Genomic DNA, 24,583 nt, shown 5'->3' on the forward strand with positions numbered 1-24,583 from the left:
ATCTAAATGTTCTATGGTTTAATAAAAATGCAGAGAGAGCTCCTCATTATCAAAACACAGCAGTGTTCCAAGCAGCTGTTATTTATAGCAATGCTATTTGTATCCGCAGGGTGGCATTGTTTCCAAAAAGGCTTTCCCCTAACACGTAAGTATGTCGATGGGAAGTAAAAAAGGGGCTTCATTAAGAAGTACAAATGAAAACATGAAAACATGAATACAAAATAAGCTATAAAAAGCCACGAAGACGACCATTTTAAGATTGCGACCATGTAGGCTAAATCAACAATACATTTGTTAGGGAAGCAACATCAATAAGAAAGTATCATTGTTGCAAACTATACAACATAAAGTGGCCCACAGAAAGTTAGAGCGAAATATATAGATGGCTCTCAAACTAGTTTAACCTGAACATTTCAATTAAATATTACACCATTCTTTTCACATAAGGCCATGGGATAGGTTGATCTCTTGTTTTAGGTTTATAATTAATTGAACGAAATAAAAGATCAAATTATCTTGCTAAACGTTTTTTTTTCGAATTAAGTTACTTTTGCTAAAAATGTATAATGTATACGTAAAACTATATGATATAACTATAGCCTTAATACTAAACTAGAATCTAAATCAATAGCTTAATTTGCCATAGTGGTACAACATTATAGTGTAAAGAATGTAATTGTCTCGTCACATATGAGATGGAATCGAAAACCTGGTGCTGACCAAAATCTATAGCCATGAACACTTGTATCAACTTCATACCGAATTTGTGTGATTTCGTTTCCATTACAGAGAAACACAACACACGTTTAATGTACACATTACGTAAAGAGAGACATTACAAAATCGCGTTTTGTGACAAAAAAATCAAGATAATTCTTTTCAGCCACATGTGTAGACCTACAGTTATCACTCAAGGACTTCTGGCTTTCTGCTCACCTGCTGGCTCTCAAAGGTCCAGGTGCTGTCGGGTAGAGACGCGTCCAGAACACTGATCACCTCCTTAAAGTCAGTGGTGCTGCTGGGTTTAATCAAAGTGAAATCGCTGTACTCTGACATTGGAGACATGCAGGACCTGAAGGACTGACTCTGAGACATCATGTCTCCTCCCAGGACCTCCACGTACTTTATAGGTCCATCCGTGTTGAGCTGAATCTGCAGGTTTCTGTTGGGGTTCTTGTAACCATCACAGTCGCTCCGTGTCATGCAGCAACTATCGCTGCTTCTGCTGCCCCTCATGCATTTAACCGCTAAGATGAGAAACGTCACCAGAGACAGCACGGACACCGAGGCCAGAGAGAGAATCAAATAAAGAGCGATTCTCCCAGTTTTCTTGCTGGGCTCGGCCACTTTATGTCGGAGGTCTAAGATGGGCTCATGGAGGCCGTCCTCCAACAGGATGGACACCGTGACGGTGGCGGACTGGACCGGTTCCCCGTCGTCCTTGATCTCTATAAGCAGCCTCTGAGAGGACTCGTCCTGCTCGGACACAGCGCGTTTAGTCCTCACCTCCCCTGTGTACAGATTGACCGTGAACAGAGACGCGTCTGTGGCCTCCGTTATTCTGTAGGAGATCCAGGCGTTATGGCCCGAGTCAGCGTCCACGGCCGTCAGCTTCGTCACCAGGTGTCCCGCTTTAGCGGAGCGGGGCATCCTCTGATGAGAGAGGGAGCCCAGGGCAGCGGAGGAGGGGTAAATAACAGCGGGGGCGTTGTCGTTCTGGTCCAGGATGAAAACATGGACAGTGGCGTTGTTGCTGAGAGACGGAGAGCCCTGATCCTTTGCCTGAACCCGAATCTGAAACACCTTCAGTTTCTCATAGTCAAACGAGTGCATGCTGTAGATGCTGCCGTTATCTGAGTTAATGTAAACATACGAGGAGACAGACACGTCTTGCACTTTAGAGTCCAAGATGGAGTAAGAGATTTTGGCGTTTTCACCAAAGTCCAGATCAGATGCTGATACTGAGTACAGTATAGAGCCTGGCACCCCATTCTCTTTTACATACACATTATAGGAGGGCTGACTGAATACAGGTGGGTTGTCATTCACATCAGTGATGCTAACAGGTATGATTTTCTTACTGGATAGAGGAGGAGAGCCTGAATCAGTTGCTGTTATCTCAATATTATACTCCAAGAAACTCTCTCGGTCTAAAGCACCACTGGTAACCAGTGCATAGTTATTAGAAAAAGATGGTTTCAGATTAAAAGGAGAGCCTTTCGTGAGTTGCAACGTCACTTTGCCATTAGGATCAGAATCAAGGTCTCGCGCACTGATCAAAGCAACCACAGTACCACTTGGTGCGTCTTCGCGTACTGGCTTCGGCTCAGAAGTAAAAACTATTTCTGGAACATTATCATTGAAATCCGTTATATCAATCTGCACGCGACAGTGGCCTTCCATTTCAGGGCTGCCTTTATCTTTTGCAGCTACATCAATGTCATATGACTTGGTGGTTTCATAGTCTAACTCCCCTTTAAGAGTAATTTCACCTGTTAAAGGGTTTATATCGAAGATTGACAATAACACATCAGGTGTCCGAGAGCCGAATGAGAATTCAATTTCACCATTTAAACCTTCATCTGCATCTGTTGCTTTGGGCTTTATAACAATAGCCCCCATTACACTTGTTTCACTCAGGGTTACTTTGTACAAGTTTTTTTCAAACACCGGGAAGTTATCATTTATATCTAGCACGCTTATGGTTATTTGTGAGGTTCCGGATCTTGGTGGATTCCCACCGTCTAATGCTGTCAGTAATATTTTGTGAACAGCTTTTTTCTCTCGATCCAGAGGCTTTTCTAAAACAAGTTCTGGAACGGTCTTACCACCCTCAATTTCTTTTATTTTGAGGGAACAACACTCATTTTTACTCAGAGTATATGATTTCAAGGAATTACTTCCGACGTCGGGGTCTGTTGCGCTCTCCAAAGGAAAGCGCGTGCCAACTGCTGCGGATTCGGCTAATTTTAAAGACAATTCATTTGAAAGGAAACTCGGAGAATTGTCATTAATATCTCGTATTTCAACTTCAATTCTGTGTAACTGTAGCGGGTCCTCTATAACCACTTGCAGAGGTAGAACACAGCTGGTGCTTTGTCCACATAAAGCCTCTCTGTCTATTCTGTCATTCACCACCAGCTCGCCCTTCCCCGCATCCACAGTGAAATACTGTTTATCAGCCTCAGAGGCGACACGCATTTTACGGTCAAACACGTCTGATAGTCCCACACCAAGATCTTTGGCTAGATTTCCTACCACAGAGCCCTGTTTCAGTTCCTCTGGTATGCTGTATCGAGTCTGTCCGTTTATTGTACTCCACAAGAGAAAGAAATGATGCCACCAAAGCGCAAGCCATCTCCAGTCCCGGTATCCCATTGTCTTTGTCATCCCCGGTTCAGTGTTCTGCATCATTTCCAATCCACAAAAACGGAGAACATAAAGTTAAAATCCGTATTCCGAGAGCGTGACATATTCCTTTAAAAAGATGCTTGTTCATGGTCAAAGATTAAATTACTATAAAACCATAAACACCGAGGAGGCAATATACGATTTGTCTACTCTTCTCCATCCCCGAGCGTTGTGATTTGGTGCTGAAGCTGCATGGGGGAGGGAGTAGATCTCTTTGTACAGTTCAGAATGCTATTGGTGCACAGCACCCATCTCTCACATCCAATGAGAGAGAGGGAAACTGAGCAGCCTCGTTAAAGACACAACCACCCCTTTTTGCACTATCACGAAAAAGAAAGGGACCGACAACCAGGAGATGCCATTCAAATGTCCATGACTTGTATACATGTTAAATAAAAACGTATATTGAAATCAATAGTTATATAAGAATAAAAAACAAATCAACAGTTTAGATTTGATTTGATGAGACTAAATAAATATAAGTATTTGGCTTTGACTTCTAAATGCAACCATCAGCGTTGTTTTGAGTAAATATGTCCAGCTCATGTACTGAGTGAAAACAAGTTATGTTTTATTTTTATGGTCAATCATTTTCATAGTTACCCATAAGCGACCAAGAACCGTTTTACTTATTACTTTGCCCTCCGTGCGCCTCATGTGTTAGAGTCGCTGTCCATCACTGTGGTGCTGAAACGCTCAGCTCGAAAATCTATTCAACATCCAACTCACTCTTCAGGTCAAAGGACCACAGCTGCTGTGCAACAAATGCTGTCGAATTTAACTACACAAATTACACATTATATCTCGCATTTAAATGTATTATTTATTTTTCAGATACCGACTAATAGGTGACAAATATCCCAAATGTGAAGGATGAATTGAAATAACTTGTTTTCATGACTTCACAGCGGATCAAAATGCATGCTTTCTTTGTAGTTACATACAGCGTAAGTACTATTCTTACACAACTGTATAATATCATTGTTTCTTTTACTCTCTGCTCACCTGCTGGCTCTCAAAGGTCCAGGTGCTGTCGGGTAGAGACGCGTCCAGAACACTGATCACCTCCTTAAAGTCAGTGGTGCTGCTGGGTTTAATCAAAGTGAAATCGCTGTACTCTGACATTGGAGACATGCAGGACCTGAAGGACTGACTCTGAGACATCATGTCTCCTCCCAGGACCTCCACGTACTTTATAGGTCCATCAGTGTTGAGCTGAATCTGCAGGTTTCTGTTGGGGTTCTTGTAACCATCACAGTCGCTCCGTGTCATGCAGCAACTATCGCTGCTTCTGCTGCCCCTCATGCATTTAACCGCTAAAATGAGAAACGTGACCAGAGACAACACTGACACCGAGGCCAGAGAGAGAATCAAATACAGAGCGATTCTCCCAGTTTTCTTGCTGGGCTCGGCCACTTTATGTCGGAGGTCTAAGATGGGCTCATGGAGGCCGTCCTCCAGCAGGATGGACACCGTGACGGTGGCAGACTGGACCGGTTCCCCGTCGTCCTTGATCTCTATAAGCAGCCTCTGAGAGGACTCGTCCTGCTCGGACGCAGCGCGTTTAGTCCTCACCTCCCCTGTGTACAGATTGACCGTGAACAGAGACGCGTCTGTGGCCTCCGTTATTCTGTAGGAGATCCAGGCGTTATGGCCCGAGTCAGCGTCCACGGCCGTCAGCTTCGTCACCAGGTGTCCCGCTTTAGCGGAGCGGGGCATCCTCTGATGAGAGAGGGAGCCCAGGGCAGCGGAGGAGGGGTAAATAACAGCGGGGGCGTTGTCGTTCTGGTCCAGGATGAAAACATGGACAGTGGCGTTGTTGCTGAGAGACGGAGAGCCCTGATCCTTTGCCTGAACCCGAATCTGAAACACCTTCAGTTTCTCATAGTCAAACGAGTGCATGCTGTAGATGCTGCCGTTATCTGAGTTAATGTAAACATACGAGGACACAGACACGTCTTGCACTTTAGAGTCCAAGATGGAGTAAAATATTTTGGCGTTTTCACCAAAGTCCAGATCAGATGCTGATACTGAGTACAGTATAGAGCCTGGTACCCCATTCTCTTTTACATACACATTATAGGAGGGCTGAGTGAATACAGGTGGGTTGTCATTCACATCAGTGATGCGGACAGGTATGATTTTCTTACTGGATAGAGGAGGAGAGCCTGAATCAGTTGCTGTTATCTCAATATTATACTCTGAGAAACTCTCTCGGTCTAATAAACCACCGGTTACCAGTGCATAATTATTAGAAAATGATGGTTTCAAACTGAAGGGAGAACTTTTTGGGAGTTTTAAAGCCACTTTGGCGTTATCGTCGGAGTCGAGGTCTCGTGCTCTGATTAAAGCCACAACTGTGCCTCTTGGTGCGTCCTCACTTATTGTGTTTGGCTTTGACGTGAGCACTATTTCTGGAGCATTATCATTAATGTCTATTACTATTACTTGCACACGACAGTGGCCCTCCATCTCAGGGACGCCTTTATCTTTTGCAGTGATATCTATTTCATGCATTGCACTGCTTTCATAATCTAACTGACCTACCAAGGAAATTTCACCTGTACCTGAATCCAACTGAAAGATAGAAAACAGCGATTGAGGTGTATGCTCAGCAAATACGTATTCAATCTCCCCGTTAACACCCTCGTCTGCGTCAGTTGCTTCAACTTTTACAAGTACAGAACCAGCGACATTATTTTCATGTACAGTCACATTGTACAACGGCCTTTTGAATACAGGGACATTGTCATTGTTGTCGAGGACAGTCACTATGATTTTTGTGGTTCCAGTTTTGACAGGATTGCCTCCGTCTAAAGCTGTCAGTAATAACTGATGGACATTTTGTTTCTCTCTATCAAGGGGTTTCTCTAGTACTAGTTCCGGAACCTTTCGATTACCAGACAACTCTTTAATCCTTATACCAAAACACTCATCTTTACTTAGCGTGTACGATTTTACAGAATTACTACCGACGTCCAGATCCTGTGCTGTTTCTAAAGGGAAGCGTATGCCCGTGGCAGTAGATTCGGCTATCTTTAAAAATCTCTCCTCTGTTAAAAAAATCGGAGAATTGTCATTTATGTCTCTTATTTCCACTTCGATGCGGTGTAGCTGTAGCGGATTCTCTGTTACAACCTGTAAAGGCAGCACACAGCTGGCGCTTTGTGCGCATACATCCTCTCTGTCTATCCTGTCATTCACCACCAGCTCGCCCTTCCCCGCGTCCACGCTGAAATACTGCTTACCAGCCTCAGAGTCGACACGCAGTTTACGGTCAAAAATGTCTGATAGTCCAAAACCAAGATCTTTGGCTAGATTTCCTACCACAGAGCCCTGTTTCAGTTCCTCCGGGATGCTGTAACGAGTCTGTCCGTTTATTGTACTCCACAGGAGAAAGAAATGATGCCACCAAAGCGCAAGCCATCTCCAGCCTCGGTATCCAATTCTCTTTGTCATCCCCGGTCTGTTAGAATACGTTATTTCCCATCGAGATTACCCTCAACACAACCAACCATTCAAATCCATCGCCAAAATGGACACTCCAATACAATAAATCCCTAAATAATTGGAATTAAAAGATATATTCTGGACTCCTTCGATGAGCGCATCTCCTCTCCAGCTCACTGTGAGGGTTACGGTGCTGTGGCTGAATGGGGGATGGAGTAGATCTCTTTGTACAGTCCTGTATGCTATTGGCTCACGGCTTTCATCCCTGCTATCCAATCACAAAGACCTAACTCTGCCTGTAAAGCTACTGCACCCCCTCAAGGTAGCAGACCATGTTGACAAATGTAACATTGTAGTGTCGGATTCGACTAATAATTGTCTTCATAGAAAATAAAAATAAAATCTTAGATGATAACACATTCAAGGATTTAATTCCAAACCCCCTAATCCACTGTACAATATTTTCAAACGAAACGAATCATGATTTAAATTACAATCAACAAACATGAACACCTAAATATATATATATATATATATATATATATATATATATATATATATATATATATATATATATATATATATATATGTACCAAAATTAAATTCACAAGTGAATTTTTATTTTTACAAACGTCTGAATATAAATGAGAAGATATTTGCAGTGCTTTCAACAATAATACATTTTGATGATTAGAAACGTTCAAAAGTTCGTACTTAAATTAAATATGTCCATAAGAAATTCATTATTTAAATAATTGATATGCTTCAAAAGTATGTCAGTTAAAAAAAAAAAATCTATATTAATACTAACTTTTTTATTTTCATTTGGAATTTGAATACATAATTAAAAAAATGCCAAAGAACGATCAAAGCTCATTCAGGATACTTTATGACTGAAAACCTGTATAAGCTGATCTACTGTTTTCTGCTCACCTGCTGGCTCTCAAAGGTCCAGGTGCTGTCGGGTAGAGACGCGTCCAGAACACTGATCACCTCCTTAAAGTCAGTGGTGCTGCTGGGTTTAATCAAAGTGAAATCGCTGTACTCTGACATTGGAGACATGCAGGACCTGAAGGACTGACTCTGAGACATCATGTCTCCTCCCAGGACCTCCACGTACTTTATAGGTCCATCCGTGTTGAGCTGAATCTGCAGGTTTCTGTTGGGGTTCTTGTAACCATCACAGTCGCTCCGTGTCATGCAGCAACTATCGCTGCTTCTGCTGCCCCTCATGCATTTAACCGCTAAGATGAGAAACGTCACCAGAGACAGCACGGACACCGAGGCCAGAGAGAGAATCAAATAAAGAGCGATTCTCCCAGTTTTCTTGCTGGGCTCGGACACTTTCTGTCGGAGGTCTAAGATGGGCTCATGGAGGCCGTCCTCCAGCAGGATGGACACCGTGACGGTGGCGGACTGGACCGGTTCCCCGTCGTCCTTGATCTCTATAAGCAGCCTCTGAGAGGACTCGTCCTGCTCGGACGCAGCGCGTTTAGTCCTCACCTCCCCTGTGTACAGATTGACCGTGAACAGAGACGAGTCTGTGGCCTCCGTTATTCTGTAGGAGATCCAGGCGTTATGGCCCGAGTCAGCGTCCACGGCCGTCAGCTTCGTCACCAGGTGTCCCGCTTTAGCGGAGCGGGGCATCCTCTGATGAGAGAGGGAGCCCAGGGCAGCGGAGGAGGGGTAAATAACAGCGGGGGCGTTGTCGTTCTGGTCCAGGATGAAAACATGGACAGTGGCGTTGCTGCTGAGAGACGGAGAGCCCTGATCCTTTGCCTGAACCCGAATCTGAAACACCTTCAGTTTCTCATAGTCAAACGAGTGCATGCTGTAGATGCTGCCGTTATCTGAGTTAATGTAAACATACGAGGAAACAGACACGTCCTGCACTTTAGAGTCCAAGATGGAGTAAGAGATTTTGGCGTTTTCACCAAAATCCAGATCAGATGCTGAAACTGAGTACAGTATAGAGCCTGGCACCCCATTCTCCTTAACATATACATTATAGGAGGGCTGAGTGAATACAGGTGGGTTGTCATTCACATCAGTGATGCTGACAGGTATGATTTTCTTACTGGATAGAGGGGGAGAGCCTGAATCAGTTGCTGTTATCTCAATATTATACTCTGAAAACATCTCTCGGTCTAAAGCACCACTGGTAACCAGTGCATAGTTATTCGAGAATGATGGTTTTAAAGTGAAAGGAGAACCTCTGGGTAGTCGCAATGTCACTTTACTATTATTACTAGAATCAGCGTCACGTGCGTTGATTAAAGCCACCACTGTGCCACTTGGTGAGTCTTCACGTACAGACTGTGGTTCAGAAGTAAGAACAATTTCTGGAACATTATCATTAACATCTACAACATCTATCTGTAGACGGCAGTGACTCTCATTCTCAGGAACCCCCTTGTCTCTTGCATTTATTTCAATTTTGTAAGATGTCTCTCTCTCATAATCTAAGGCACCTTTTAAATGGATTTCCCCTGTTAATGAATTCATTTCAAATACTGATAAAACCGAATCTGGTGTCCGCGAGCCAAATGAGAATTCTACTTCTGCGTTCAGACCCTCGTCAGCATCAGTTGCTGCAATTTTGATAACAAATGTATCTTTTTCAGTATTTTCTCCGAACGAAACTTTATATGTACTTTGATCAAAAACTGGGAAATTGTCATTTACGTCCAGCACTGAGATTGTAATCTGTGATGTTCCAGACATGACTGGGTTTCCTCCGTCTAATGCAGTCAGTAGCAGCTGATGAACTGCTCTCCTCTCTCGGTCGAGGGGCTTTTCTAACACCAACTCCGGAACTGTTTTGCCATCTTCAACTTCTTTCATTTTTAATGTAAAACAGTCGTTTTTAGTCAAAATATAGGATTTGACTGAATTACTGCCAACGTCAGAATCTTCTGCACCTTCTAGAGAAAAACGAGTCCCCACTGCTGCCGTTTCAGAGATTTTCAAAGACATGTCCTTTGTATGAAAACTAGGTGAATTGTCATTTATATCTTTTATTTCTACCTCAATCCGATGTAAACTGAGCGGGTTTTCCAGAACAACCTGCAAAGGTAGAACACAGCTTGCACTTTGTCGGCATAAAGCCTCTCTGTCTATTCTGTCATTCACCACCAGCTCGCCCTTCCCCGCATCAACACTGAAATACTGCTCATCAGCTTCAGAGGAGACACGCAGTTTACGATCAAAAATGTCTGATAGTCCCAAACCCAGATCTTTGGCTAGATTTCCTACCACAGATCCTTGTTTCAGTTCCTCTTGTATGCTGTATCGAGTCTGTCCGTTTATTGTACTCCACAGGAGAAAGAAATGATGCCACCAAAGCGCCAGCCATCTCCAGTCCCGGTATCCCATTGTCTTTGTCATCCCCGATCCGTTAGAATACGTTATTTCCCATCGAGAAAATCGACATCCAGTTCCAACGAGCGATAGTTATCCCCATAAAAATATGTGAAGCATTTTTGTTCATGTTTGAACCTTAAATTAGCGATTTATTTTCAGCTGGGATATGAGCGCATCACCCAACATCCTCCAGCTCTTTGCATTGTTAACGTCTACAGTGCTGAGGCTGCAAGGGGGAGGGGATAGATCTCTTTGTACAACTCTGTATGTGATTGGTGCACAGCATCCATCCCACCATCCAATAGGAACGGGAGGACTGAGTGCTTTTGCTGCGCTTATTAGAATCGACCTATAGTACTGTGAGTGAAAGGAGTCAGATGCATGTAATTCATGTGGCTTAACAACTGCGTTTTTCAAATAATTCGCCGAGAAACGAATATTAGCTGAAGTTAAACCAAGTCAAAACCCATCCTCTGTAAACAAGCGAAATGTTAAAGTCGTTCTTGAACTCAGACATAGTTCAGGTTATATTAAAAATGAATACAATTTCTGCCACCATAATAACACCCAAACTATTGTGAATCATATTTCAGTACATTATGTTTTAGTTATTTAGCCAAAATGTTTTTGGTAATTACAAGTTATTGGCGCATTGCCATTGGGAGGGGATGCTCTTTATGCAATTATTGATTGCGCATCGTTGATACCATATTATAGACAATAATACACAGCATATAAGACTGACAAAACAAGGCCTGCTTTCAGTTTTTACCATGCAAACCGGATTATCAGACGACAACCAAAACAGCACGATGTGATTCAAATAACAAACTATGAAAGGGCCATCAAAATAAACTGTCATCTGCTCACCTGCTGGCTCTCAAAGGTCCAGGTGCTGTCGGGTAGAGACGCGTCCAGAACACTGATCACCTCCTTAAAGTCAGTGGTGCTGCTGGGTTTAATTAAAGTGAAATCGCTGTACTCTGACATTGGAGACATGCAGGACCTGAAGGACTGACTCTGAGACATCATGTCTCCTCCCAGGACCTCCACGTACTTTATAGGTCCATCCGTGTTGAGCTGAATCTGCAGGTTTCTGTTGGGGTTCTTGTAACCATCACAGTCGCTCCGTGTCATGCAGCAACTATCGCTGCTTCTGCTGCCCCTCATGCATTTAACCGCTAAGATGAGAAACGTCACCAGAGACAGCACGGACACCGAGGCCAGAGAGAGAATCAAATAAAGAGCGATTCTCCCAGTTTTCTTGCTGGGCTCGGACACTTTCTGTCGGAGGTCTAAGATGGGCTCATGGAGGCCGTCCTCCAGCAGGATGGACACCGTGACGGTGGCGGACTGGACCGGTTCCCCGTCGTCCTTGATCTCTATAAGCAGCCTCTGAGAGGACTCGTCCTGCTCGGACGCAGCGCGTTTAGTCCTCACCTCCCCTGTGTACAGATTGACCGTGAACAGAGACGCGTCTGTGGCCTCCGTTATTCTGTAGGAGATCCAGGCGTTATGGCCCGAGTCAGCGTCCACGGCCGTCAGCTTCGTCACCAGGTGTCCCGCTTTAGCGGAGCGGGGCATCCTCTGATGAGAGAGGGAGCCCAGGGCAGCGGAGGAGGGGTAAATAACAGCGGGGGCGTTGTCGTTCTGGTCCAGGATGAAAACATGGACAGTGGCGTTGTTGCTGAGAGACGGAGAGCCCTGATCCTTTGCCTGAACCCGAATCTGAAACACCTTCAGTTTCTCATAGTCAAACGAGTGCATGCTGTAGATGCTGCCGTTATCTGAGTTAATGTAAACATACGAGGAGACAGACACGTCCTGCACTTTAGAGTCCAAGATGGAGTAAGAGATTTTGGCGTTTTCACCAAAGTCCAGATCCGACGCTGAAACTGAGTACAGTATAGAGCCTGGTACCCCATTCTCTTTTAAATATACATTATAGGAGGGCTGAGTGAATACAGGTGGGTTGTCATTCACATCAGTGATGCTGACAGGTATGAGTTTCTTACTAGACAGAGGAGGAGAGCCTGAATCAGTTGCTGTTATCTCAATATTATACTCTGAGAAACTCTCTCGGTCTAAAGGACCACTGGTAACCAGTGCATAGTTATTAGAAAAAGAGGGTTTAAGAGTAAAGGGACTTTTTGTTTGAAGCGTTAACGTAACTTTACCGTTATCACCGGAATCAAAGTCACGGACTCCGAGTAAAGCCACGACAGTCCCACTGCGAGAGTCCTCGGGCACAGAAGTAGGTTTTGAAGTCAACACAATTTCTGGAGCGTTATCATTCACATCTAAAACATCCACCTGCACACTGCAGTGACCCTCACTCTTTGGCAAGCCTTTGTCTTTTGCACTAATATCTATTCGATATGAGGGTTGAGTTTCGTGGTCCAGCTGGTTTTTCAAAAATATATCTCCCGTCACAGCATCAATATGAAATAATGCCAACACCGCTGGTGGTGTGTGTATACCAAGTGAGTACTCAATCTCTCCATTTGGACCCTCATCTATGTCGGTTGCTTTTGTTGTAATGACAAAGGAGCCATTTGCACTATTTTCTTGAACAGCAACTTTATACACGGTATTTTCGAATAACGGGACATTGTCATTATTATCAAGCACATGAACAGTTATTTTTGAAGTTCCAGTTTTGACTGGTTTTCCTCCATCCATAGCAGTAAGAAATAAATAGTGAATAGCTTTTTTCTCGAGATCCAATGATTTATTCAATACTAATTCTGGTATTTTACGCCCATTTTCAATTTCTTTAACTTTTAAAGTGAAGCAATCATCTTTGCTTATTGTGTACGTCTTTAATCCGTTACTCCCAACATCGGGATCCTCTGCATTCTCCAAAGGAAAACGCACACCTACTACGGTGGATTCAGCAATTTCTAGTATGTGATCGCTTTTGAGAAAACCAGGAGCATTGTCATTTACGTCTCTTATTTCCACTTCTATTCGGTGTAACTGTAGCGGGTTCTCTATTACAACCTGCAGAGGTAGTACACAGCTGGTGCTTTGTCCACATAACGCCTCTCTGTCTATTCTGTCATTCACCACCAGCTCGCCCTTCCCCGCATCAACGCTGAAATACTGTTTATCAGCCTCAGAAGCGACACGCAGCTTACGGTCAAAAATGTCTGATAGTCCCAAACCCAGATCTTTGGCTAGATTTCCTACCACAGATCCCTGTTCCAACTCTTCAGGGATGCTGTAACGAGTCTGTGCGTCCATTGTACTCCACAAGAGAAAGAAATTATGCCACCAAAGCGCCCACCATCTCCAGTCTCGGTATCCCAGTCTCTTTGTCATCCCCGGTCCGTTACAATGCGACGTTATTTCCCATCGAAATAGTGTTCAAAATATAGAGGTAAATGTTAAAATCCATCAACGATAAACTTGCGGTAATCCAGCAATATCCATATATATATATGCAGCATGAGAAGCAGATACAAAGTATATTATTTAGTCTGAGTGTTTAATCGCATCCTCCTCTCATCTCGGGCTCGAAGCAATGTACTGGCTACAGTGAGGATGGATGGGGGAGGGAGTAGATCTCTTTGTACAACTACCTCTGCTATTGGTGCACAGCATCTACCCAACATCCAATAAGATCGAAACAGCAATGTGTTCCAGGAGCAGCACTACACTTCGAAACTGTATGCAATTGCATAGGTGCTATGCCAATAAGCAATTTACATTTAGACGTTATTTATCTCTTTATTTTGATTGTTAACATTTTAATATTTCCTGTGAATCCATTCATATTGCAATGCATATTATAACATTCACCTCAGTCTTGCCAGTTGTCCAAAATTAAATCCACATTCAAATAAATGGAACACAATACTTCCAGCACATGCTAATATTTTAATCCAATAGTTAATGTTCTCATTCGAATATTCTCAAAATGATTGAACTTATTTTCCGTTGCTGTTTGAGTCAGGTAATCACCAACCCACAAATCAGACAACCTGAAACGTGCTGATGCAGCATTACTATTCTTTCATTTTATTTATTCAGCGAGCTGGTTCCGAAAATCAGCATGCAGGTATTGGAATATAAAGTCACAAATCCAGGAGCAAGTTTGTAGGAATATCATTGCTGTGAGATACAACTTGCAAGCCTCGCTAACAATTTTGAAGATATCAACCTGAGTGTGATAATGCTCTAAACGTATGACATAGCAAATAAAACCTTCCCCTCAAAGGAAAGCAAACAAACAAAACAAACGTGAGACAATTAGATTAATTTTGTGAGAGGCATAGAATAATATTTTACTCTCTGCTCACCTGCTGGCTCTCAAAGGTCCAGGTGCTGTCGGGTAGAGACGCGTCCAGAACACTGATCACCTCCTTAAAGTCAGTGGTGCTGCTGGGTTTAATCAAAGTGAAATCGCTGTACTCTGACATTGGAGACATGCAGGACCTGAAGGACTGACTCTGAGACATCATGTCTCCTCCCAGGACCTCCACGTACTTTATAGGTCCATCCGTGTTGAGCTGAATCTGCAGGTTTCTGTTGGGGTTCTTGTAACCATCACAGTCGCTCCGTGTCATGCAGCAACTATCGCTGCTTCTGCTGCCCCTCATGCATTTAACCGCTAAAATGAGAAACGTGACCAGAGACAGCACGGACACCGAGGCCAGAGAGAGAATCAAATAAAGAGCGATTCTCCCAGTTTTCTTGCTGGGCTCGGCCACTTTCTGTCGGAGGTCTAAGATGGGCTCATGGAGGCCGTCCTCCAGCAGGATGGACACCGTGACGGTGGCGGACTGGACCGGTTCCCCGTCGTCCTTGATCTCTATAAGCAGCCTCTGAGAGGACTCGTCCTGCTCGGACGCAGCGCGTTTAGTCCTCACCTCCCCTGTGTACAGATTGACCGTGAACAGAGACGAGTCTGTGGCCTCCGTTATTCTGTAGGAGATCCAGGCGTTATGGCCCGAGTCAGCGTCCACGGCCGTCAGCTTCGTCACCAGGTGTCCCGCTTTAGCGGAGCGGGGCATCCTCTGATGAGAGAGGGAGCCCAGGGCAGCGGAGGAGGGGTAAATAACAGCGGGGGCGTTGTCGTTCTGGTCCAGGATGAAAACATGGACAGTGGCGTTGCTGCTGAGAGACGGAGAGCCCTGATCCTTTGCCTGAACCCGAATCTGAAACACCTTCAGTTTCTCATAGTCAAACGAGTGCATGCTGTAGATGCTGCCGTTATCTGAGTTAATGTAAACATACGAGGAGACAGACACGTCCTGCACTTTAGAGTCCAAGATGGAGTAAGAGATTTTGGCGTTTTCACCAAAGTCCAGATCAGATGCTGATACTGAGTACAGTATAGAGCCTGGTACCCCATTCTCTTTTACATACACATTATAGGAGGGCTGAGTGAATACAGGGGGGTTGTCATTCACATCAGTGATGCTCACAGGTATGATTTTCTTACTAGATAGAGGAGGAGAGCCTGAATCAGTTGCTGTTATCTCAATATTATACTCTGAGAAACTCTCTCGGTCTAAAGCACCACTGGTAACCAGTTCGTAATTATTAGAGAACGATGGTTTCAGAGTGAAAGGAGATCGTTTGGGAAGCCGAAGCGTCACTTTACCGTTATCACCGGTGTCAAGGTCTCGTGCACTGATCAAAGCCACGACTGTGCCACTTTGGGCGTTCTCGCGTACAGGACTGGGTTTTGAAGTTAGCACAATCTCAGGAGCATTATCATTAATATCCTCTACGTCCAACTGTACACGACAGTTACCCTCCATTTCGGGAATGCCTTTGTCTTTAGCAGTTATGTCAATAAGGTATGATTTAGAACTCTCAAAATCTAATGCTCCCTTTAATATAATTTTTCCTGTTATATCATTTATTTCAAATGTTGATAACACAGAGTCTGGAGTGCGGGACCCAAAATAATATTTAACTTCACCATTAAGATCATCATCGGCATCTGTAGCTGAAAGTTTGATTACAAACGTCCCTTTGGTGCTGTTCTCCTTTAAAGACACTTTGTATTTATTTTCGTTGAATACTGGAAAATTGTCATTGGTATCAAGTACGTCAATGATAATCTTACAGGTTCCCGATGTGACCGGGTTTCCTCCATCTAAAGCGGTTAAAAGCAGTTGATGGAGAGCATTCTTTTCCCGGTCTAATGGCTTTTCTAACACCAATTCCGGGACATCTTTGCCATTCTTTGTGTCTTTAAATTTTAGAGAAAAATATTCATTTTTGCTCAATGAGTACGTTTTCAAAGAATTGCTTCCAACGTCAGGGTCCTCCGCGCTCTCCAAAGGAAAACGTTTTCCTAGTGCAACTGATTCTGGTATTTTAAGGTTAATCTCCTGTGTAAGAAAACTAGGAGAATTATCATTCATGTCTCTTATTTCCACTTCAATTCGGTGAGACCGCAAAGGATTTTCAACAACTACTTGCAGAGGTAGAACACAGCTGGCGCTTTGTCCACACAAAGCCTCTCTGTCTATTCTGTCATTCACCACCAGCTCGCCTTTTCCTGCATCAACGCTGAAATACTGCTTACCAGCCTCAGAGGCGACACGCATTTTACGATCAAAAATGTCTGATAGTCCCAAACCAAGATCTTTGGCTAGATTTCCTACCACAGAGCCCTGTTTTAGTTCCTCCGGGATGCTGTAGCGAATCTGTCCATTTATTGTACTCCACAGGAGAAAGAAATGATGCCACCAAAGCGCAAGCCATCGCCAGTCTCGGTATCCTATTGTCTTTGTCATCCTTGGTCCGCTATAACAAATTATGTCCAATCGAGATATTGTTTATAACAATGCAGGAATCCATGAAAATATGAAATACTGCAAAATGAAAAATGCCACAGTGTTGGAGCATGGCTGTAAGCTAAAATCAATGATTATATCTTAAAAAATACGACCACAACGCCGTCTCTCCTCGAGCTCTTTGCATTCAAAGTGTTACAGCGCTGAGGCTGCATGGGGGCAGGGACTAGATTGCTTTGTACAGTTCTGAATCCTATTGGTGCACATCATCCTCTCCCACCACCCAATGAGAGGGGAACTGATCGACACTCTTAAAGTGGCAGCATTTATTTTCTTTGTGAGCTTTCATCTGAAGTGATTATGACAAATAACTAAATACTATGAGACAACCTTGTCAGAAATTAAAGATTCATGAAAAGTTCCTTGCAATTAGTATCTCACACAAATTAAACAAAATGAATTATATTTTGTGTGACAGAAAAACAGTAAAAGTGAAAGACATATGTAATAGTTATCAATAGTAAATAAATTAACCCGGTTCCGATATTGAAGGATCGAAGTGATATTTCACATTCGCTGTCCGCCCTCGTGGTGCTGAAAGGTTCAAACGTACGTGTAAAACTTACGTCATGCATTCCTTAACTATTTTAACCGTATCTGAATAAATTTATGGCACATTACTTTGATTTGCTCACATAGAAGGACCATTTTACATTGGACACGTATACTAAAAACACCATATCGTGAAATTAGAAGACAGGGAAGAGGGCAGCATGCAGACAGACCAACTACAAATAACCTGTTCTGGAAAGAACAGCCAGCCAGCAAGATAGATAGATGATTAATTTTTCCACAGTTGACTTCCATAACCAATGCTATGATTGAGATTGTTCTGTACTAAATTATAAACGAAAATGTAATTGTTTTCTTCATTATTAAGATCAATAGTTGTTTTCTGCTCACCTGCTGGCTCTCAAAGGTCCAGGTGCTGTCGGGTAGAGACGCGTCCAGAACACTGATCACCTCCTTAAAGTCAGTGGTGCTGCTGGGTTTAATCAAAGTGAAATCGCTGTACTCTGACATTGGAGACATGCAGGACCTGAAGGACTGACTCTGAGACATCATGTCTCCTCCCAGGACCTCCACGTACTTTATAGGTCCATCCGTGTTGAGCTGAATCTGCAGGTTTCTGTTGGGGTTCTTGTAACCATCACAGTCGCTCCGTGTCATGCAGCAACTATCGCTGCTTCTGCTGCTCCTCATGCATTTAACCGCTAAAATGAGAAACGTAACCAGAGACAGCACGGACACCGAGGCCAGAGAGAGAATCAAATAAAGAGCGATTCTCCCAGTTTTCTTGCTGGGCTCGGACACTTTATGTCGGAGGTCTAAGATGGGCTCATGGAGGCCGTCCTCCAGCAGGATGGACACCGTGACGGTGGCGGACTGGACCGGTTCCCCGTCGTCCTTGATCTCTATAAGCAGCCTCTGAGAGGACTCGTCCTGCTCGGACGCAGCGCGTTTAGTCCTCACCTCCCCTGTGTACAGATTGACCGTGAACAGAGACGCGTCTGTGGCCTCCGTTATTCTGTAGGAGATCCAGGCGTTATGGCCCGAGTCAGCGTCGACGGCCGTCAGCTTCGTCACCAGGTGTCCCGCTTTAGCGGAGCGGGGCATCCTCTGATGAGAGAGGGAGCCCAGGGCAGCGGAGGAGGGGTAAATAACAGCGGGGGCGTTGTCGTTCTGGTCCAGGATGAAAACATGGACAGTGGCGTTGCTGCTGAGAGACGGAGAGCCCTGATCCTTTGCCTGAACCCGAATCTGAAACACCTTCAGTTTCTCATAGTCAAACGAGTGCATGCTGTAGATGCTGCCGTTATCTGAGTTAATGTAAACATACGAGGAGACAGACACGTCTTGCACTTTAGAGTCCAAGATGGAGTAAAAGATTTTGGCGTTTTCACCAAAGTCCAGATCAGATGCTGATACTGAGTACAGTATAGAGCCTGGCACCCCATTCTCTTTTACATACACATTATAGGAGGGCTGAGTGAACACAGGTGGGTTGTCATTCACATCTGTGATGCTGACAGGTATAATTTGCATACTGGATAGAGGAGGAGAGCCTGAATCAGTTGCTGTTATCTCAATATTATACTCTGAGAAACTCTCTCGGTCTAAAGGACTACTGGTAACCAGTTCGTAATTATTAGAGAACGATGGTTTCAGAACGAAAGGAGACCGTTTGGGAAGCCGAAGTGTCACTTTACCGTTATCACCGGAGTCAAGGTCTCGTGCACTGATCAAAGCCACGACTGTGCCACTTGGGGCGTCCTCGCGTACAGGACTGGGTTTTGAAGTTAGCACAATTTCAGGAGCATTATCATTGATATCCTCTACGTCCAACTGTACACGACAGTCACCCTCCATTTCGGGAATGCCTTTGTCTTTAGCAGTTATGTCAATAAGGTATGATTTCGAATTCTCAAAATCTAATGCTCCCTTTAATATTATTTGTCCTGTTATATCATTTATTTCAAATGTTGATAACACAGAGTCTGGAGTGCGGGACCCGAACGAATATTTAACTTCACCATTAAGACCATCATCGGCATCTGTTGCTGAAAGTTTGATTACAAACGTCCCTTTGGTGCTGTTCTCTTTTAAAGACACTTTGTATTCATTTTCGTTGAATACTGGAAAATTGTCATTGGTATCAAGTACGTCAATGATAATCTTACAGGTTCCCGATGTGACCGGGTTTCCTCCATCTAAAGCGGTTAAAAGCAGTTGATGGAGAGCATTCTTTTCCCGGTCTAATGGCTTTTCTAACACCAATTCAGGGACAGCTTTACCATTCTTTGTGTCTTTAAATTTTAAAGAAAAATATTCATTTTTGCTCAGTGAGTACGTTTTCAAAGAATTGCTTCCAACGTCAGGGTCCTCCGCGCTCTCCAAAGAAAAACGTTTTCCTAGTGCAACTGATTCTGGTATTTTAAGGTTAATCTCCTGTGTAAGAAAACTAGGAGAATTATCATTTATGTCTCTTATTTCCACTTCAATTCGGTAAGACCGCAAAGGATTTTCAACAACTACTTGTAGAGGTAGAACACAGCTGGCGCTTTGTCCACACAAAGCCTCTCTGTCTATTCTGTCATTCACCACCAGCTCGCCTTTTCCTGCATCAACGCTGAAATACTGCTTACCAGCCTCAGAGGCGACACGCATTTTACGATCAAAAATGTCTGATAGTCCCAAACCAAGATCTTTGGCTAGATTTCCTACCACAGAGCCCTGTTTTAGTTCCTCCGGGATGCTGTAGCGAATCTGTCCATTTATTGTACTCCACAGGAGAAAGAAATGATGCCACCAAAGCGCAAGCCATCGCCAGTCTCGGTATCCTATTGTCTTTGTCATCCTTGGTCCGCTATAACAAATTATGTCCAATCGAGATATTGTTTATAACAATGCAGGAATCCATGAAAATATGAAATACTCCAAAATGAAAAATGCCACAGTGTTGGAGCATGGCTGTAAGCTAAAATCAATGATTATATCTTAAAAAATACGACCACAACGCCGTCTCTCCTCGAGCTCTTTGCATTCAAAGTGTTACAGCGCTGAGGCTGCATGGGGGCAGGGACTAGATTGCTTTGTACAGTTCTGAATCCTATTGGTGCACATCATCCTCTCCCACCACCCAATGAGAGGGGAACTGATCGACACTCTTAAAGTGGCAGCATTTATTTTCTTTGTGAGCTTTCATCTGAAGTGATTATGACAAATAACTAAATACTATGAGACAACCTTGTCAGAAATTAAAGATTCATGAAAAGTTCCTTGCAATTAGTATCTCACACAAATTAAACAAAATGAATTATATTTTGTGTGACAGAAAAACAGTAAAAGTGAAAGACATATGTAATATTTATCAATAATAAATAAATTAACCCGGTTCCGATATTGAAGGATCGAAGTGATATTTCACATTCGCTGTCCGCCCTCGTGGTGCTGAAAGGTTCAAACGTACGTGTAAAACTTACGTCATGCATTCCTTAACTATTTTAACCGTATCTGAATAAATTTATGGCACATTACTTTGATTTGCTCACATAGAAGGACCATTTTACATTGGACACGTATACTAAAAACACCATATCGTGAAATTAGAAGACATGGAAGAGGGCAGCATGCAGGCAGACCAACTACAAATAACCTGTTCTGGAAAGAACAGCCAGCCAGCAAGATGGATAGATGATTCATTATTCCACAGTTGACTTCCATAACCAATGCTATGATTGAGATTGTTATGTACTAAATTATAAACGAAAATGTAATTGTTTTCTTCATTATTAAGATCAATAGTTGTTTTCTGCTCACCTGCTGGCTCTCAAAGGTCCAGGTGCTGTCGGGTAGAGACGCGTCCAGAACACTGATCACCTCCTTAAAGTCAGTGGTGCTGCTGGGTTTAATCAAAGTGAAATCGCTGTACTCTGACATTGGAGACATGCAGGACCTGAAGGACTGACTCTGAGACATCATGTCTCCTCCCAGGACCTCCACGTACTTTATAGGTCCATCCGTGTTGAGCTGAATCTGCAGGTTTCTGTTGGGGTTCTTGTAACCATCACAGTCGCTCCGTGTCATGCAGCAACTATCGCTGCTTCTGCTGCCCCTCATGCATTTAACCGCTAAAATGAGAAACGTGACCAGAGACAGCACGGACACCGAGGCCAGAGAGAGAATCAAATAAAGAGCGATTCTCCCAGTTTTCTTGCTGGGCTCGGCCACTTTCTGTCGGAGGTCTAAGATGGGCTCATGGAGGCCGTCCTCCAGCAGGATGGACACCGTGACGGTGGCGGACTGGACCGGTTCCCCGTCGTCCTTGATCTCTATAAGCAGCCTCTGAGAGGACTCGTCCTGCTCGGACACAGCGCGTTTAGTCCTCACCTCCCCTGTGTACAGATTGACCGTGAACAGAGACGCGTCTGTGGCCTCCGTTATTCTGTAGGAGATCCAGGCGTTATGGCCCGAGTCAGCGTCCACGGCCGTCAGCTTCGTCACCAGGTGTCCCGCTTTAGCGGAGCGGGGCATCCTCTGATGAGAGAGGGAGCCCAGGGCAGCGGAGGAGGGGTAAATAACAGCGGGGGCGTTGTCGTTCTGGTCCAGGATGAAAACATGGACAGTGGCGTTGCTGCTGAGAGACGGAGAGCCCTGATCCTTTGCCTGAACTCGAATCTGAAACACCTTCAGTTTCTCATAGTCAAACGAGTGCATGCTGTAGATGCTGCCGTTATCTGAGTTAATGTAAACATACGAGGAGACAGACACGTCCTGCACTTTAGAGTCCAAGATGGAGTAAGAGATTTTGGCGTTTTCACCAAAGTCCAGATCAGATGCTGATACTGAGTACAGTATAGAGCCTGGTACCCCATTCTCTTTTACATATACATTATAGGAGGGCTGACTGAACACAGGGGGGTTGTCATTCACATCGGTGATGCTGACAGGTACAGTTCGCTTACTAGACAGCGGAGGAGAGCCTGAATCAAAAGCTGTTATCTCAATATTATATTCTGAGACATTTTCTCGATCTAAAACACCACTGGTAACCAGTGCGTAATTTTGAGAAAACGATGGTTTTAGGGTAAATGGGCATTTCTTGGGGAGCTGTAATGTTACTTTACCATTAACACCTGAATCGAGGTCTCTGGCACTGAGCAGAGCTACTACGGTGCCATTCGGCGAGTCTTCGCGCACTGGCTTCGGATGAGAGGTGAGTATTATTTCTGGTGCATTATCGTTCACATCTAAAACTTCAATATGCACAGTACAATGCCCCTCCATTCTCGGACTGCCTTTATCTTTCGCACTGATGTCTAATTCATAATTTGGACTTGTTTCGAAATTTAGTTTTCCTTTAAGAAATATTGTCCCAGTTGTATGATCAATACTAAACACAGAGAGAACCGTATCTAATGTGTGCGCTCCAAATGAATATTCTATCTCTCCGTTTTGACCATCGTCCATGTCTGTCGCTTTTGTTTGTACTATTAATGCACCTTCTACAGCATTTTCACTTATGGATACTTTATACAACGTTTTCTCAAACGTTGGAACGTTATCGTTGTTGTCGAGGACTGTTATAAATAGCTGAGCGGTCCATGATCTCACTGGGTTGCCTCCATCTACAGCTGTCAACAAAAGCGTATGAACAGCCTTTTTTTCTCTATCTAAATTTTTCGCTAAAATCAATTCAGGGACTTTCCTTCCACCGGCAAGTTCTTTAACTCTAATATGAAAACATTCATCTTTACTGAGAGTGTACGACTTTAAAGAATTACTGCCAACATCTGGGTCTATGGCGCTTTCTAAAGGAAAACGAACCCCTAAACCCGTAGACTCTGCTACTTCCAATGTGATATCATTTGATGGAAATCTAGGCGCATTATCATTAATGTCTTGTATTTCTACCTCAACTCGAAACAGTTGTAACGGGTCTTCAATTACAATCTGCAGAGGTAGAACACAGCTCGGGCTTTGTCCACACAAAGTCTCTCTGTCGATTCTGTCATTCACCACCAGCTCGCCTTTTCCTGCATCAACACTGAAATACTGCTTACCAGCCTCAGAGGAGACACGCAGTTTACGATCAAAAATCTCTGATAGTCCCAAATCCAGATCTTTGGCAAGATTTCCTACCACAGAGCCTTGTTTTAGTTCCTCTGGGATGCTGTATCGAGTCTGTCCGTTTATTGTACTCCACAAGAGAAAGAAATGATGCCACCAAAGCGCAAGCCATCTCCAGTCCCGGTATCCTATTGTCTTTGTCATTCTTGGTCCGCTATAACACATTCATTCCAATCGTCATGTTGTATAAAAAAACGCTGAAATCCATCATCGCAGGGTTTCTTCCAATATACGATATCCCTAAATTACTGAGCATGGCTGGAAACTGAATTATACAAATTGTATATAATAAAATACGGGCTCATTGCTGTCTCTGTCCTCTTGCTCGTTGCTTTGAAAGCGTTACGGCGCTGAGGCTGCATGGGGGCAGGGACTAGATTGCTTTGTACAGTTCTGAATCCTATTGGTGCACATCACCCTCTTCTACCGTCCAATGAGAGGGAAACTGATCGACACTCTTAAAGTGGTAGCATCTATTCTATTTGTGCCCCTTCACTTTAACCAAAATGATTGCTTTTGAGACTTATGGGACGTCAATAAAGGTATCACGTGACTATAACTACATTATTAAAGTACGATTTTTGACATAAAGGAAAAAATAACAACAACAGGAAGTTAGCCTAATACAACTTCAGTTGTAAACAATTATTTATACTCAGGTCCAGAGTTCTCACTTAAAACAATTACAATAAACAAGTTAGTGAAACGTCATTATTCCTTGTTTTTTGAAAGATGATCAGCAAGACATGCGTTCACATACGTGTGCCTCTAAGCCTCCCTGCATTCAATAAGAGTCGCTGTCAACCTTCGTGGTGCTGAACTATTCAGAAAGAGCCAAGGAAATATGCGAGTGTGAGACGATATTGAAAGATGCATGTAACGCAATTACAAACAGTTTCTGAATACACTCT

At 43.7% G+C, this 24,583-nt stretch overlaps 6 protein-coding genes across 8 annotated transcripts in view; all 6 read right to left on the bottom strand.

Annotated features, from left to right (window-relative positions):
- Window positions 1-23,837, bottom strand: part of LOC306745573 (protocadherin gamma-C5-like) — a gene marked incomplete at its 5' end in the record, with an annotated part of 38,864 nt that extends 15,027 nt beyond the window's left edge. For 2 of the 3 annotated variants that reach the window (XM_079228386.1, XM_079228385.1), the window contains one exon: window positions 937-3,390. In XM_079228386.1, coding sequence (XP_079084512.1) covers window positions 937-3,390 — 2,454 coding nt within the window. Of the gene's footprint in view, window positions 1-936; window positions 3,391-21,362 lie in introns of those variants that run through there. The other variant, XM_079228384.1, reaches the window with a different exon arrangement.
- Window positions 4,402-6,870, bottom strand: LOC306745578 (protocadherin gamma-C5-like; the record flags this gene model as incomplete). The annotated part of the gene is made up of 1 exon (XM_079228394.1): window positions 4,402-6,870. One exon carries the CDS (start codon window positions 6,868-6,870, stop codon window positions 4,402-4,404), a length of 2,469 nt encoding a protein of 822 aa, XP_079084520.1.
- LOC306745577 (protocadherin gamma-C5-like) lies at window positions 7,777-10,248 on the bottom strand (the record flags this gene model as incomplete). The annotated part of the gene is made up of 1 exon (XM_079228393.1): window positions 7,777-10,248. One exon carries the CDS (start codon window positions 10,246-10,248, stop codon window positions 7,777-7,779), a length of 2,472 nt encoding a protein of 823 aa, XP_079084519.1.
- Window positions 11,083-13,548, bottom strand: LOC306745580 (protocadherin gamma-C5-like; the record flags this gene model as incomplete). The annotated part of the gene is made up of 1 exon (XM_079228396.1): window positions 11,083-13,548. One exon carries the CDS (start codon window positions 13,546-13,548, stop codon window positions 11,083-11,085), a length of 2,466 nt encoding a protein of 821 aa, XP_079084522.1.
- On the bottom strand, window positions 14,514-16,982 carry LOC306745579 (protocadherin gamma-C5-like; the record flags this gene model as incomplete). The annotated part of the gene is made up of 1 exon (XM_079228395.1): window positions 14,514-16,982. The coding sequence occupies one exon, from the start codon at window positions 16,980-16,982 to the stop codon at window positions 14,514-14,516; it is 2,469 nt and encodes an 822-aa protein (XP_079084521.1).
- LOC306745661 (protocadherin gamma-C5-like) lies at window positions 17,880-20,399 on the bottom strand (the record flags this gene model as incomplete). The annotated part of the gene is made up of 1 exon (XM_079228494.1): window positions 17,880-20,399. One exon carries the CDS (start codon window positions 20,397-20,399, stop codon window positions 17,880-17,882), a length of 2,520 nt encoding a protein of 839 aa, XP_079084620.1.
- Window positions 23,838-24,583: the final 746 nt, after the last annotated feature.

The sequence above is a fragment of the Taurulus bubalis genome (assembly GCF_910589615.1).
Source record: "Taurulus bubalis genome assembly, chromosome: 13".
NCBI classification, from domain to species: Eukaryota; Metazoa; Chordata; class Actinopteri; order Perciformes; family Cottidae; genus Taurulus; species Taurulus bubalis.